The 17509-nt window shown below is 35.6% G+C and overlaps 1 protein-coding gene across 14 annotated transcripts in view; it reads left to right on the top strand.

The window, feature by feature from the left end:
* The window catches only part of USP53 (ubiquitin specific peptidase 53), a 76441-nt gene that overhangs the window by 23653 nt on the left and 35279 nt on the right, over nucleotides 1-17509 (top strand). For 13 of the 14 annotated variants that reach the window (XM_055385004.2, XM_055385008.2, XM_004040323.5 and 10 more), the window contains 3 exons: nucleotides 3133-3818; nucleotides 9222-9314; nucleotides 12428-12562. In XM_055385004.2, coding sequence (XP_055240979.2) covers nucleotides 3675-3818; nucleotides 9222-9314; nucleotides 12428-12562 — 372 coding nt within the window. In that variant the 5' untranslated portion in view covers nucleotides 3133-3674. The remainder of the gene's footprint in view (nucleotides 1-3132; nucleotides 3819-9221; nucleotides 9315-12427; nucleotides 12563-17509) is intronic. The other variant, XM_055385005.2, reaches the window with a different exon arrangement.

The following is a 17509-nucleotide window of genomic DNA, read 5'->3' on the forward strand; positions in this document are numbered from 1 at the left end:
GATTAGACAAAACTGTTAGTAATACAGGTATACCACTGAGGTATTGCAGGTTTGATTCCAGACCACTGCAATAAAGCAAGTTGCAGGAATTTTTTTGTTTCCCAGTGCATATAAAAGTTATGTATACACTATACCACAGTCTATTAAGTGTGCAAAATAGCATTATTTCTAAAAAGACAATGTATATATCTTATTTAAAAACTATTGTTAGAAAATGCTAATGATCATTTGAGCTTTCAGTAAGTTGTAATCTTTTTGGTGGTAGAGGGTCTCGCCTTGATGTTGATGGCTGCTGACTGAATCAGGGTGATGGTTGCTGAAGGTTGAGGTGGCTGTGGCTATTAAAATAAGGCAACAATGAAGTTTGCCACATTGACTCTTCCTTTCACCAAAGATTCCTCTGTAGCATGTGACGCTGTTTGATAGCATATTCCCCACCACAGATCTTCTTTCAGAACTGGGATGGAACCCTGGCACTGCAGTAATGGTTCTAAACCCTTTGTTGTCATTTCAACAATGTGCACAGCATCTTCACCAGAAGTTGATTTCATCTCAAGAAACCACTTTCTTTGCTCAGCCGTAAGAAGCAATTCCCCTGTTCAAGTTTTATCATGAGATTGCAGCAATTCAGTCAGATCTTCACACTCCACTTATAATTTTAGTTCTCTTGCTGTTTACATCCAGTTACTTTCTCCACTGAAGTCTTGAGCCCCTCAGAGTCATTCATAAGTGTTGGAATCATTAACCAAATATCCTGGTAATGTTGATATTTTGCCCTCCTCTTGTGAATCCTGATTGTTCTTTATGGCATCTAGAATGGTGAATCCTTTTCAGAAGGTTTTCAGTTTACTTTGCCCAGTTCCATCAGAGGAATCTCTTTCTGTGGCAGCTGTGGCCTTATGAAATGTGTTTCTTAAATAATGGGACTTTAAAGTCAAAATTACTCCTTGATCCATGAGCTGCAGAATGGTTATTGCAGGGATGAAAGCAACATTAATCTCTTTGTACATCACCATCAGAAATCTTGGGTAACCAGGGGCATTGTCAATAAACAGTAATATTTTGAAAGGAATATTTTCTGAGCAGTAGGTCTTCAACTGTGAGCTTAAAATATTCAGTAAACCATGCTGTAAACAGATGTGCTGTCATCCAGGCTTTGTTGTTCCATTTGTAGAATACAGTCTAGATTTATCATGATTTTTAAGGCCCTAGACTTTTCAGAATGGTAAGTGAGCATTGGCTTCAACTTGAAGTCAACAACTGCATTAGGTCCTAATAAGAGAGTCAGCCTGTGGCCAGAAAGGCGGCTGCCCCCTCACCCGTCACGCAATGCATGTTCGTGGGGAACCTGGTGCTAAACTATTCATAGATGACCTGCTTCTGGGTCGGGGTTTTGTATGTAGCAGAGCGGCTCCCTCGCTGCTATCTATTGAAAGTCAGCCCTCGACACAAGGGTTTGAAAAAATTAAAAAATAATTTAAAAAAAAGACAGAATCAGCCTGTCGTTTGAAGCTTTGAAGCCAGGCATTGACTTCTTTCTGACTGTGAATGTCCTAGATGGCATCTTCTTCCATCTGTCAATATCACTGTCAGTCTTCAACTGTTTCTTCAGCAGATGACAGTCTTCATCTGTCAAACAGTTGATGACTGTTTCTTCAACACTGAAAATCTGTTAATTAGTGTAGCCACTTTCATCAGTTATCTTAGCTAGATTTCTGGATAATTTGCTGTAGCTTCTCCATCAGCATTTGCTGACTCACCTTGTATTTTTATGTTATGGAGATGGCATCTTTCCTTAAACCTCCTGAATCAACCTCTGCTAGCTTCCTACTTTTCTTTAGCTTCCTCACCCTCTTTTTCTCAGCTTTCGTAGAATTAAAGAGCGTTAGGGCCTTGCTCTGGATTGGGCTTTGGCTTAAAGGAATGTTGTAACTGGTTGGATCTTCTATCCAGACCACTCAAATTTTCTCACTATCAGCAATAAGGGAGTTTCACTTTCTTATCATTCAGGTGTTTATTTGAGTAACACTTTTAATTTCCTTCAAGAGCTTTCCCTTTGCATTCACAACTTGGGTTACTTACTGATGTAGGAAGCCTACCTTTCTGCCTGTCTCAGCTTTCAACATGCCTTCCTCACCAAGCTTAGTCATTTCCAGCTTTTGACTGAAAATGAGAGACATGCTACTCCTTTTACTTGAACACCTAGGGGACATTGTAGGGTTATGAACTGACGTCATTTCAGTACTGCTGCATCTCAGGGAGTAGGGAGGCCTGAGGAAAAGAGAGAGGTGGGGAAACAGATGGTCAGTGGAGCAGTCAGAATACACACATTCATGGATTATGCTTGCCATCGTATATGGGAGTGGTTCATATTGCCTGAAAACAATTACAATGGAAACATCAAAGATGACATCACAGATCAGCATAACAGATACAGTAATAATGAAAAAGAATTACTGAAGTGTGACATAGACATGAAGTGGGCATATGCTGTTGGGAAAATGGTGCTGGTAGATTGGCTTGCTACAGGGTTGGCACACACCTTCAATTTATTAAAAAGGCAGTATATCTGCAAAGAGCGATAAAGTAAAATGCTATAAAACAAAGTATTCTTGCATTTGTTTGTTTTTAATTCATAGGTTTAACATTTAAAGTCCTTTTAATCAGGAGTGTGCATTTGTTGATACCATGGAAATTTAATTCACCAAGATTTATTTATGACTTAAAGGTTTCTTTTGAATAATTATACATATCCATTTACATAAAATCTGTCTTTTTTTGGAAAAATATGATTCTGTGTAAGAAGGATAACAATATATTCTAGAGCAATTTAGTGTTGACAGATACAGCATACCAGCTGAAATATAATTTATTCTAGATTTTTGGATAATATTTTCCTTAGGAAACCATCTTTTGAACATTGAGCTTAAGGTAGGTAGGGATTGATGTCACATTGATATTTTAAAAATGTAAATGATGAAATTTTTTAAAATTTATATTAGAATGCTATCAGTTCTAATCCTTTTTATGATGAGTTTTAATTCTATATTCAATATTTGTGTTCAAATGGTAAAGTTAAGAATTTTCTTATTTGCATTTGCTTTTATTTAAACTTTTTTTTCTTTTTTGTAGATTTGCTTTGAGGTCACATTGATATGAAATATGGAGTCACCTTTCATAACTTCACCTGGGAAAGAGAGAGAAAACTTTCTTGTTAAAAAAACATAAGGAAAACAAACAACCAAAGGAATCATGCCAAATGCCAACTCTACATCTTTTTGTATTATTAACATATTTTATGCATCAAGACAAATGGCTTATGCATTAAAGGGGATGATTCGTTCATCAGTATTTTTAGCCATTAAAAAAAATCGTTTTGATATTAACCTTATACAGCTCCCATAAAATTTAACACATATAAACATCTTTAACGCCTTGTTTAAAATAGCTTTCTTTTTTAGTGCTTAGAACTTCAATGTTTATGCACCCTATTGTTACTTGTCAAAGTCTTTAAGAGTTTATAACATCAGGAAAGATATGGACTTGGAAACTTACATTATTAAAATAGACTGCAGTGGATTTAATTGGACAATTCAAGACATCCATTTTATTGTCCAAAATATTACATAAAAGTGTACAGTTTTTAGCCTAAATGCAAACAAAGTTGCTTGAAAATGGCATGGGTAAAATTCTTACGGAAACCTGGTGGCAATCTTGGAAAAGTTTATCAGCCTGGAAGTATGCTATCACTAGCCCCTACCAAAGGCTTGTTAAATGAACCAGGACAAAACAGCTGCTTTCTTAATAGCGCTGTACAGGTGAGACCATAATTACTTATTACATTAAAAAAAATACTTTTCAGAAAATCCTTTGTTTAATGCTTCTTTAGCTCATAAATTAAAAATAAAGTTACTATAGACTAGAATGACTTTTTAATATAACTTTTAATGGGAGCAAAAGTGTTTTGGCTGGTCATTTTGGTTTTTATAATAAATGAAAATTGTTTTTTTCAACAGACTGATGTATCACTATGATATAAATAATCTTATTTAAAAGGTTTATTTAGTAAATTAAGGACATTTTTCTAACATACACAAATGTTTTGGTTTTAATCAGCTAACACCCCTCCCTTTGAAAAAACATCCAGTATATGGATCCCTGTAGATAGAATAAAAAGACATAAGCTGCTTGTATTTAGATAAGAATGCAGAGTTTTTGATTTCAGTACTCAAACTCCCTTCACCTCCCACTGTGGTCTTTAAATTACCTCTGCGGAATCATCATTTGGGCTGCACTGTTTTGGTTAAATTGAAGGATAATCCATTTTGCCTCAATCCTTGTTGAAAATCTTAATTAACCTGCTTTTCTGCCTTAGATAACTATACTTTCTTATGCATAATAAAGTTTTTATTCAGCGGTTATAGATTTTATAGATCCTGTGTCCTTCTGACCATTGTAGAGTACTAAAGATGAGGAAGATTTAGAATACTGATAACTTTTTCTATTGACCTTAGAATTAAAAGAATTCATATATAATGATTCACTTTTCATATGCATTGTTTTTTCTTTTGAAAACTAATAGAGAAAAATATTGTGTTGATTAGCTCATCTGACAAATAAACACATGTAGAATGTGTCAAGTGCACAGATATCTGACTCAGAGCTGTATTCTCAGTTGCCTTCTACCTGAGACAGATGCCAAACTTGAACGTTCTCTAACTCACCCAGCGAAAGAGAAGCAGTTGGTATTAAGAAAGCATTTATTCTAATTTACTTTAGGACACTTAAATGCTAGTGTTCTGCCCTGGCTCAGAGATCCCACTGACATTACTGTGACAAATGCAGAAAAATATTTATTCAGTGGCACTGGATATAGTGAAATATTAGATACCAAAAGACCTGGAATTAAATGCTTTTGATAGAATCAGGCTGTGAGAAAGGGTTTCTGGCATTTCAGATATTTTTCTGTTTACCTTTTTTCCTATTCTTTTTACCTTTTATGTTTTCCCCTCTGTTTCTGTCCTTTTCATTAGCACCCAAAATACTATGTATAGTTCAGAGAAACAAAACGCATATTAGAACGGGTGAAAATTTTGAGTAAGGAAACTTACATGGATCAAAACATTGAGAAGTATTCCTATGGTGATGTATTTTTTTTAAGAATGAACATTCTGCTGACATTTACCATGAAGACTGTTTACTTATACATATCTGCATAGTTGCCATTTCTGGTGCTCATCCCTTTTTTGCATAGATCCACATTCCATCTGATATCCTTTTCTATTGCTTGAAGGATCTTTCTTGTAATACAGGTTTATTGGTGATGAATTCTTTCAGCTTTTGTATGTCTGAAAAAGATCTGTATTTCACCTTTATTTTTGAAAGATATTTTCACTCATTAAAGATGGTCCAAGTTGACATTTTTCTTTCAGTACTTTAAAGATTTTGCTTCTCTGTGTTTTAGCTTGCATTATTCTAATGAAAAATCTAATATTCTGATCTTTGTTTCTCTGTATGTAATTTGTTCTTTTTCTCTGGGTGCTTTTAAGATTTTCTCCTTATCATTGGCTTGAAGCAATTTAATGATGTTTCTTGATATAGGTTTCTTCATGTTTCTTGTGTTTGGGTTTGTTGAGTGTCTTGGGTCTGTGGGTTTTGGATTTAAATCAAATTTGGAAACACTTTGTTATTTCTTCAAATAATTTTTCTGTCTCTTCCCTCCTTTGGGGTTTTCCAGTTACATATGTAGTGAGTTGCCTGAAGTTTTCCAGTTGTTCCACAGCTTACTGATGCTCTCTTTATTTTCTTTCTCAGTCTTTTTTTCTCTTTGTGTTTTACTTTGTGTGGTTTCTGTTACTCCATTTTCAAGTTCATTAATCTTTTCCTTTGCATTGCCTATCTGCTATTTATCCCATCCCGTGTATTTTTTGTCTTAGACATTGTAGTTTTCACTTTGAGAAGTTTTATCTTGGTCTTCTTAAAATCTCTTTCATGTCTTTACTTAGCATTTGCTAGTCTGTTAAACATGTGAAGTATAGTTGTAATAATTGTTTTTATGTACTTGTCTACTAATTCTGTTATTTGTATAAATACTGGGTACATTTCAGTTACTTTTGTTGTTGTTGTTGTTGGATGTCAGACAAGGTTTACCTTGTCAGGTTATGGATATTTTTATATTCCCTAAAAATAATCTAGAACTTTGTTCTGGGACAGAGTTTATTTATTTGGAAGCAGTTTGATCATTTTACTTTTAAACTTTGTTAGGTGGGACAGAGCTGTGCTTATTCTTGGGTTAATTTCTCTGCTATTGAGACTCCTTTTTCAACCATTGCTCTGTGAATTATGAAGTTTTCTACTTTGGCTGCAGGAATAGGCACTATCTTGGGCCTGTGAGCTCTGGGCACTATTCCCTCTAATCCTTTTGGGTGTTTCTTTCCCAGGCCTCAGACAGTTTCCTCATAGTACACCCCCAAATACTGGAGGAGGATCCTCTACTGATCCCTGATGTTAACTCTCTGTGCAGCTCTCTGCAGTACTCTGCCCTGCCAACTCTAGCAGCTTTGGGGGATCTGCTGGTCTCTGTTGTCTGCCATATAAACTAATTTACATGGCTAATTCTCCCTGACAAAACAACTATTCAAATAGATTTTCTGTGAGATAAGACCTTTCTTTTTGAAAATTCAGAATACAAATGTTGATTCGCAATTCGATGAATACATTTTCAAAAATGCTGAGAAATAAATTGTAGAATATGTCTTGTAAGAATTTACTAAACACAGACATTAAAATGTTTGGATCTGATATAAGACACAAAAATGAATTTACATGCCATTTCTTATTAATGTTTAAGCTATTTCTTACATTATTTTCAAGTAAAGAATGTATGATGAAAGGTTTGTATTTAATGTGTGTATAGATATGTATTGATCTTTTGGGAATAATATAAGAAATATGTATAAATATTCAAAAATAACTACATTAATTTTGTTAGGCACCATTTAAATTGCTACATGCAAATAATGAAAAAGTGTATATTGCTAGAAACTAATTAGTTCAACAACTATCTTAAACCTTAATTTTTTAAAATAAGTGATAAATATAATCAACATTTTAAAATGAAATGGGACCAGGAACAGTGGCTTACACCTGTAATCCTAGCACTTTGGGAGGCCATGGTGGGTGGATCACTTGAGGCCAGGAGTTTGAGAACAGCTTAGCGAACATGGTGAAACCCCGTCTCTACCAAAAATAAAAAAATTAGCTGGGCGTGGTGGCAGGCACCTGTAGTTCCAGCTACTCAGGAGGCTGAGACACAAGAATTGCTTGAACCCAGGAGGTGGAGGTTGCAGTGAGCCAAGATAGCACCATCACACTCCAGCCTGGGCAACAAAGCAAGACTCCATCTAAAAAATAAATAAAAATAAAATAAAATGGATGAAGATTAACTATAATTAGGATAATTATTTTGTGATAGCGATTTGTTAAAGTAGCCCTTACACTATTGTGTTAAAGACAATAATGTACAGGGAACTTAAAATAAATCACATAAAACATTTTATCTGTAGTTTGATCCAGTGTAACTCAGAGTTTTCGTAATCATAGAAAACATTCTGGTTACATTTGGAAGACTTCACTAAACTTTATAAACAGATTATAGAGGGTATTTTAGCTGAATATTTTAAACTTTTATCTAATGCAAAAACAGTACAATTAGGTATAACATTAGTGTGATTTTAATGTCTGAGAAGGAAAGTTATTTAATACTATAATACTATTTAATAGCTCACATTTATTGTGTTCTTACTGCTTGTTTCAACATTGCATATGTCACCTAATTTAATCCTTACAACAGCCCTAAGAGGTAAGTACTACATTTGTCTTTATTTTACTGATGAGAAAACTGAGTCCCAGAAAATATTTTGCCTGAGTCAGTCCAGGATTTGGTAAATAGTAAACCCAGAATTAGAAACCAGACACCTGCCTTCAGATGTTTTTTATTAACCTCAGTGGTACATTGCTTCTAAAGTTGTGCTGTCATTAATCATCTTCTTTCTTGGTAAAATGGATTTCAGTGTATTTTTTAAAATATGCTAGGATATGATACTCAAGAAAGTTATTAAACATCATCAGGTGCTTTGCAAAAACACTGAGTTATCTGTGACAGAAAAATGGATCCTATTCATTATGCTTTAATAAAAGTCAACGTTTAAAGAGAAATTTTGAAATGACCTTTAGTTGTGGAGTAGTTGAAAATATAGGAAATATTAAAGCCAGTTTGTTTTTATTAACTTTTTATTTGGGAGAAAGGAGAGATCATGAATAGATTTTCTTAGTTACGTTATTTGAGGACACGACTAAAAGAGAAATTTGAAGATCTTATTTGTTTGTTGTAATAGTAGTAACAGCCACAGATAGCAGCTGGTACTCATTGCATGCCAGTTGAGTACCATACCCTGCTCTAGAAACATTACATATTATTTAATCCTTACAAGAACTCTATGAGACACAAGTACTATTCTTATCCTCATTGTCTAGAATTCAGGTTTTTCAGAATGATTTTAAGTATTGGACTGATTTGTTTTGACAGTTGCCGTCTTTGGGTTTGCTTTGTCTTTGTCTTTTAGTAGCAGAAGATAAGTGGATAATTGCAGCAAGTATATACTTAGGTAATTTATTAATGGCTGCTGCTTACTATGCTGTACCCCCATTACCACACAGGCCCCCTTTCTTGTTCCATGTACAGTGACCACATACACCTCTGCTCACCCCTTTTTCTTGCCATAATGTGCAGACCCCAATTTAGTACACTCTGGCTTTAAAGTCTAATTATATTTCCTTTCAAAATTTCAGTTTGTTCCAAGTATTATAATCACTTCCTCTTTCATGTCTCTGCCAACTTCTCTATTTAGTATTCCTTGTTTCCTGTTCAGACCAAATCCTTAATGAGGAGTTGGTTTTTCCCTGCTCCATGCTTGTCATAGTTTTTCATGTGCACCATTAAGAATATCTTCTGAATCCAACTTTTATATATGCACAACATGCATGTAGCAATTTTATACTTGCTGTTGTTTCCAGTGGTTATGTGTGTCTGATTATGTACAGGCAATTAAAAGAAGTTACTTGTTCGCCTTTTGCAATTTGTAAAATATCTAAATCTGTCTTTTGTTACAGTAAGAAAAATTTGTTTGTTTCTTTTTCCTTAACATCTCCCTGTTTTTTAGGTTTTATGGCAATTGGATATATTCCGACGAAGCTTGCGGGTTTTGACTGGACATGTTTGTCAGGGAGATGCCTGTATATTTTGTGCATTGAAGGTAACCTTTTAATAGCTCTGAAAAACTACTATCAATTGTTCCTTCAAAAATTTAAGTTTGATATATTGGGTCAGTTTGTTGTAACTAAAGTTCACTGTCAGGTGATTAACAGTTTTGAAGATGAATTCTTAACAGTATGACTTATTCAGGTTTGTGTTTTCATTTTCCTGTTTTATATAAGGACAGTTAAAAATTAATATTCTAAGCAGTATAAAATTGTGAGGAACATTATCTTTTTCATTGTTTTGCAATTATTCTTATTCATTTTAACAAATGTTTTTGGAGCTACTACTGAGTTCTGGGTACCAGTGTAGTTACTGAGGATACAGCAGTGAACAAAACTGATAAAAATCCCTCTTCTCATAGAGCTTGTATTCTTATAGAGGAGGAGACAATAATAAGAAAGCAAAATATTATAGAGTATGTTAGATGGTAATAGTTGTAACAGTGGAAAAATACATCAGGGAAAGAAAATAGGGAGTGTTGTGTAGGCAGGAAAGCCTCAATGAGAAACTGATATTTGAAACGACACCTTGAAGAGCCTTCCAGGTAGACAAAGAAACAGCAACTGCAAAGGCCTCGAGGTATGAGTATACTTGACATATTTAAGGAACACCAAGGAAATATGGGTGGCAGTGGCAGGAGCTTTATGAGCAAGGAAGAGAGTGGTAGAAGGTGAGCTCCGAGGTGAGGGTAGCCGAGGTGGCTTTAAAACATGTCTGTGGATTCTTTTGCATGCTTCCTTATCCAAAATCTAATTCCTTGAATATAGGCTGGCCTTAATGATTGATTTCTGTCAAATAGACTATGGCAGAACTGAGGCTGCAAGCAAGATATCTGAGGTTAGGTTAGTTTAGAAAAGGTGATATAGCTCTCACCCAGCTCTGTCTCTTGAGTTGCTCATTCTTGGAAGTGAGCCACCATGATGAGGAAGCCAGGTGGCCATGCGGAAAGACCACATGGAGACATTCTGGACACAGCTAGAGCTGAGTTCCCAGCCCACAGCCAGCATCAACTGCCAGACATGAAAGAGCGACCTTCAGATATTCCAGGTCCCAGCATTCAAACTGTCCAAAATGACTTCGAGTGGAGCAGAGACATGCTGTCCCCACCCAAATTGCAGATTTATGTAACTACATTTTGGGGGTGGTTTAGTTACAGAGCAATAAATAACTATAACAGGGGTTTAGATTGTGTAGGGCCTTATAGGCCTCTGTAAGGATCGTGGCTTTTTCTCTGAGTGATTTAGGGAGATGGGGGATTGTTTTGAGTGGAAGAGTGATACAGTCTGTTTTAACCAGATATAATATTTGAACTAGATCCCTGTGGCTGCTCTGCTGAGGAAAATAGAAGGAAGACAAAGAAACAGAGCATCCAGTATATATTAGCAACTCATTCGTGTCACTGAAATGTTTTGCCAGAGAATTTAAGATTTTGTTTTACATTTTAGAGATAAATGTTTCATTTTTTTACATTCTTGAATATTCATAATGAACACACACACATAGACACACAGAATTTTTTTTTTTAATGTATGTGCCTTAATTTCATTATGTTCCTGAAAAGGCTGTTTGAGTAAATCACCAAAGGAAGAAATTTTATATTCTCTTTTTTTAAGAACATGGCCAAATAGGGTTATTGTTAGGAAATGAAGAATGAACCTAGATCACATTACAGTATCACATTTTATTTATTCCACAGTAAATTTTGAATGTTTTGTCTAATTGTAAAACCTAGGATTATTAATTTCCTAGACCAACTCTCTTGTAGCCCTGCACAGTCACCTGCCTCTTTCCTGTGCTTGCCTTCCTCTCCTTCCCTGTCAAAAACACACATAAACACATTGCATTTTAGCCAAACTGGGCTCTATTTCTCAGAGCTGGTCCCCACCTCAAAGTCTCCTCATTGTTATTCCTTTTGTCTGGAATGCTTTTCTTCCAGATGTCCTCATGGCTAACACCCTTATTTCCTTTATGCCTCTCCTCAAATGTTACTTTTCCATCAGTGAGGCCTTCCCCGACTACCTTAGGTAAAAGGTAAGCTGCTTCCATCTGTAATATCCCTGGCATTCCTATCCCCATTACACTGCTTTATTTTTCTCTCTTGTATCTATTTTTCTCTACTGTACTTATCATATTCTGATGTTATATAATTACTTCTTTGCCTTCTCATTACTATAACTAGAATATAGTCTCCATGTGGGCAGGGTTGTCATCCATTTTTCTAGGGTAGAACAATGCCTAACATATACTAGGGAGGCAAAAAATATATGTTGAATGAATGAGTGACAGTCTCGCATAGGATTAAAAATCTTAAACATTACCTGGAAGTTAATTGCCTAAATAAGAGATAAAATCTGAAAGTTATTTTTCATCTTTTACTATTCATAATTTTAGCTACTATAATGGCTAAAATAATTATAGTTCTGGGTATCTAATATCAGTTGACATCTGTGTTTTTTAGTTTCTTATTTTATTTATAAATTGTATTTTTTTGCTGTAGTGAAACAGATTTGTGAAATGTTTTCTTTGTATGTTGATCTTAAAAATATTTTTTTTTGAGATGACATGACCCTTTGAGCTAACATGGGACTGAATGTGACCAATACTACTTTGGTGGGCTGTCACTGAAAACTTTTCTTTCTTCCATGTAAGATGATTGTCATAAAATTGGAATTTATTAAAATGTTTTTTTCTTGCTTAAGTTTAATAAGGAAAATTGAATATCAGATTAACAACTATAATCTCATATTTCCAGTTTCTTAGGTTTAGATTAGAAACTGAATGATGTTTCCAGTTTCTTAATTTAGATTAGAAATACAGGTTGGGTATCTCTTGTCTGAAATGCTCAGGACCAGCAGTGTCCTCTGAGGGTGGGACCTGGGAACCCTACATGTTTAATTCTTGTGTCTGCTAACATTTGATTTAGAGGCTGGTGCAAACATTTCTACACTTGATGATACAAATAATTAATTTTTGTATGAAATTTTAGAGCAAAAGACTTCTGTATTATTTTCCAAGTATAGTGTTTTGAGTTTCTCTGTGTTGTAATGAAATTACTGAAATGTCGTTAAAGCTGGCATTAAACTTACTGATTTTCTTGTTGATTCCCAGACGATATTTGCACAGTTCCAACACAGTCGAGAAAAAGCACTTCCCTCAGATAACATAAGGCATGCTCTTGCAGAAAGTTTCAAAGATGAGCAGCGATTTCAACTTGGCCTTATGGATGATGCTGCGGAGTGCTTTGTAAGTGTTTCTGATATTCCTTAAGAAGTCGGGATAGTAGTTTTCATTCCTTAGATGGTACAAATGTTGAGACAAATGAAACAAAAATTTAGAACTTTTGTTCTAAATTTTGTACTTTTGGTTTTGATTATTTGGTGTTGTACTTTTGGTTTTGATTATTTTTGTTGCTCTAATTTTTACTCTTAGGCTACTAAAATGTTTTAAAACTTAGTTGGAGCAATAAGCTTTGCTGAATATAAATGATATCACTTAAATCAGTGTTCTGCCACTATAGGGTTCACATATGCAGCACATTCCCAGCAGTAATAGTTATCATTGCATGCAATGATTCTCACTGGGAGAGAAGGGGATTTTGGTGGGATTTTGGTGGGTAACAGGGGCAACAGCCTGTTACCCACATTCCAGGTTGAAAATCACTGAGGTTGATGTTCTCAGGCTCTGTATTACCACCATATTAGTAAGTAGAGCATTCCTTTGATCAGGTACATACTTTATACATGTAAAATAGGTATGTTAATTATTAAATGTCTCATTAATATTGATGTCACCTATAATTAAGTTGTAACCATTTCTTCTCTCTTCTTTCTGTTTCTAGTCAGCAAAGTTTGTAAATTCTTTCATCAGAAACCCTTTCAAAAGTTTTTTCTTTCCATATTAATTCCCTACCACAACTTCTTCCAGTTCAGTATATTTAAGCCTCCTATTGGTGTCCATTCAACCTGTTTATTTATGTCCTTTTTTTTTTTTTTTTTTTTTGAGACAGAGTCTCAGTCTGTCACCCAGGCTGGGGTGCAGTGGCGTGATCTCGGCTCACTGCAAGCTCCACCTCCTGGGTTCACACCATTCTCCTGCCTTAGCCTCCTGAGTAGCTGGGACTACAGGTGCCCGCCACCACGCCCGGCTAATTTTTTGTATTTTTAGTAGAGACAGGGTTTCACTGTGTTAGCCAGGATGGTCTCGATCTCCTGACCTCGTGATCCGCCTGCCTCGGCCTCCCAAAGTGCTGGGATTACAGGCGTGAGCCACTGCGACTGGCCTTATGTCCTATTTTTTAAATAGCCACCATATCAATATGATTTTATTCAGGTTAATGCTTACTCTTCAAATATTTCTATGATTTAAATCTAGACTTTTTATTCTGATATTTAAGGCCCTTTAGATTAAACTCCACCTTCCCTCAGTGCTTCATCCCTGGATTTTTCTTCCTAGTGAGATTATTCCATTCTGTTCCTCACATATATTTTTATATTCCTGTTTATACTCCTTATTTGTAAGGCTGTTCTACTAGCAGCCTTTGCTCAAGTTCCTGAAATACTCAAAACTTTAAAAATCTATCATTTTGTCAAGGTTCAGACTAGGTCTATGACTACCAGATAACACATGACCAAACCACCCAATCCATTCTCTGTAGAATTTACTCTGTAGAATTCATTTGGCATTTTTATATTATTAATCGCCTTTTTAAAAATGAGCATCTTCATGGTTTCCTTAGATGGAAAGCTCATTGACTAGCATCTTGCCTAGCACACTTGCATGTTGATTAAAATGTCAATAATGGCACACACAGTAATGAAATATACTTTCCATATTTCTTCTGTTTATAATTGATTTTTTGCTTAAAACAAATACATTTTGAACAATGCTAAACTTTATAGTTTTACTTTCACTTAAATGAATTATTCTAATACGTGATATGATAATTCACAAAATGTCTAGAAGTCTAGGCTTAACTTATTAAATGGTCTTAAATATCCTGGGGCAGAGGAGAGAGAAGTTAGCTAATGAATAGAATCCATTGGTTAAGCTTTGGTAAAAAGAATTCTCTTAAAGAAATAAATATCCCTTATTGATCTATATTGAAAATCAATATTTATATGAAATTCACTGCAGATTGCATTGCCTGCATTATGGTGTTAGTGTAGATATAGAGCCTTTGTTTTGCTGTTATTTATACAGACTACCTAGATGATTCAAGTAGGATTTTTTTTTAATTATACTTTAAGTTCTGGGTTACATGTGCAGAACTTGCAGTTTTGTTACATAGGTATACACATGGCATGATGGTTTGCTGCACCCATCAACCCGTCACCTACATTAGGTATTTCTCCTAATGTTATCCCTCCCCTAGCCCCCCACCCTCCACAGGCCCCAGTGTGTGATATTCCCCTCCCTGTGTCCATGTGTTCTCATTGTTCAACTCCCACTTATGAGTGAGAACATGTGGTGTTTGGTTTTCTGATCTTGTGACAGTTTGCTGAGAATGATGGTTTCCAGCTTCATCCATGTCACTGCAAAGGATATGAACTCATCCTTTTTTGTGGCTGCATAGTATTCCAAGATGTATATGTGCCACATTTTCTTAATCCAGTCTATCATCGATGAACATTTGGGTTGGTTCCAAGTCTTTGATATTGTGAATAGTGCCACAATAAACATACCTGTGTATGTGTCTTTATCCTAGAATGATTTATAATCCTTTGGGTATATACCCAGTAATGGGATTGGTGGGTCAAATGGTATTTCCAGTTCTAGGTCCTTGAGGAATCTCCACACTGTCTTCCACAATGGTTGAACTAATTTACACTCCCATCAACAGTGTAAAAGCATTCCTATTTTTCTGCAACCTCTCCAGCATCTGTTGTTTCTTGACTTTTTAATGATAGAGTTTTCTAAATATACAATCATGTCATCTGCAAACAGAGACAATTTGACTTCGTCTCTTCCATTTTGAATACCCTTCATCGCTTTCTCTTGCCTGATTTGACTTCGTCTCTTCCTATTTGAATACCCTTTATTGCTTTCTCTTGCCTGATTGCCCTGGCCAGAACTTCCAATACTATGTTGAGTAGGAGTGGTGAGAGAGGGCATCCTTGTCTTGTGCCTGTTTTCAAAGGGAATGCTTCCAGTTTTTGTCCATTCAGTATAATATTGGCTGTGAGTTTGTCATAAATCTCTCTTATTATGTTGAGATACGTTCCATTGATACCTAGTTTATTGAGAGTTTTTAGCATGAAAGGCTGTTGAATTTTGTTGAAGGCCTTTTCTGTATCTATTGAAATAATCATGTGGTTTTTGTCATTGGTTCTGTTTATGTGATGGATTACGTTTATTGATTTGCGTATGTTGAACCAGCCTTGCATCAGAGGGATGAAGCCCACTTGATCATGGTGGATAAGGTTTTTGATGTGCTGCTGGATTCTGTTTGCCAGAATTTTATTGAGGATTTTCACTTTAATGTTCATCAGGGATATGGGCCTAAAATTCTCTTTTTTTGTTGTGTCTCTGCCAGGCTTTGGTATCAGGATGATGCTGGCCTCATAAAATGAGTTACGGACAATTCCCTCTTTTTCTGTTGATTGGAATAGTTTCAGACGGAATGGTACCAGCTCCTCTTTGTACCTCTGGTAGAATTTGGCTGTGAATCCATCTGGTCCTGGACTTTTTTTGGTTGGTAGGCTATTGATTATTGCCTCAATTTCAGAACCTGTTATTGGTCTACTCAGAGATTCAACTTCTTTCTGGTTTAGTCTTGGGAGGGTGTATGTGTCAGGAATTTATCCATTTCTTCTAGGTTTTCTAGTTTATTTGTGTAGAGGTATTTATAGTATTCTGTGATGGTAGTTTATATTTCTGTGGGATTGGTGGTGATATCCCTTTATGATTTTTTATTGCATTTATTTGATTCTTCTCTCTTTTCTTCTTTATTAGTCTTGCTAGTGGTCTGTCTATTTTCTTGATCTTTTCAAAAACCAGCTCCTGGAACCAGTGACTGTTTTGAAGGGATTTTTTGTGTCTCTATCTCCTTCAGTTTTGCTCTGAACCTAGTTATTTCTTGTCTTCTGCTAGTTTTTGAATTTATTTGCTCTTGCTTCTCTTGTTCCTTTAATTATGATGTTAGGGTGTCAATTTTAGGTATCTCCTGCTTTCTCTTGTGGGCATTTCATGCTATAAATTTCCTTTCACACACTGCCTTAAATGTGTCCCAGAGATTTGGGTACATTGTGTCTTTGTTCTCATTGGTTTTAAAGAACATCTTTATTTCTGCCTTCATTTTGTTAGTTACCCAGTAGTCATTCTTGAGCAGGTTGTTCATTTTCCATCTAGTTGTGCGTATTTGAATGAGATTCTTAATCCTGATTTCTAATTTGGTTGCACTGTGGTCTGAGAGACAGTTATTTCTGTTCTTTTACATTTGCTCGGGAGTGTTTTACTTCCAATTATGTGGTCAGTTTTAGAATAGGTGCTGCGAAGAATATATATTCTGTTGATTTGGGGTGTAGAGTTCTGTAGATGTCTATTAGGTCTGCTTGGTCCAGAACTGGGTTCAAGTCCTGGATATCCTTGTTAATTTTCTGTCTTGTTGATCTGTCTAATATTGACAGTGGGGTGTTAAAGTCTCCCATTATTATTGCGTGGGAGTCTAAGTCCCCTTGTAGAAATCTAAGGACTTGCTTTATGAATCTGGGTGCTCCTGTATTGGGTGCATGTATATTTAGGATAGTTAGCTCTTCTTATTGAATTGATCCCTTTACCATTATGTAATGGTCTTCTTTGTCTCTTTTGATCTTTGTTGGTTTAAAGCCTGTTTTATCAGAGACCAGGATTGCAACCCCTGCTTTTTTTTTTTTGCTTTCCATTTGCTTGGTAGATCTTCCTCAATCCCTTTATTTTGAGCCTATGTGTGTCTCTGCACATGAGATTGGTCTCCTGAATACAGCACACTGATGGGTCTTGACTCTTTATCCAATTTGCCAGTCTATGTCTTTTAATTGGAGGCTTTAGCCCATTTACATTTAAGGTTAATATTGTTATGTGTGAATTTGATCCTGTCATTATGATGTTAGCTGGTTAATTTGCCTGTTAGTTGATGCAGTTTCTTCATAGCATCAATGGTCTTTAAATTTGGCATGTTTTTACAGTGGCAGGTACCGGTTGTTCCTATCCATG

Source organism: Gorilla gorilla, chromosome 3, assembly GCF_029281585.2.
Source record: "Gorilla gorilla gorilla isolate KB3781 chromosome 3, NHGRI_mGorGor1-v2.1_pri, whole genome shotgun sequence".
Taxonomy (NCBI): domain Eukaryota; kingdom Metazoa; phylum Chordata; class Mammalia; order Primates; family Hominidae; genus Gorilla; species Gorilla gorilla.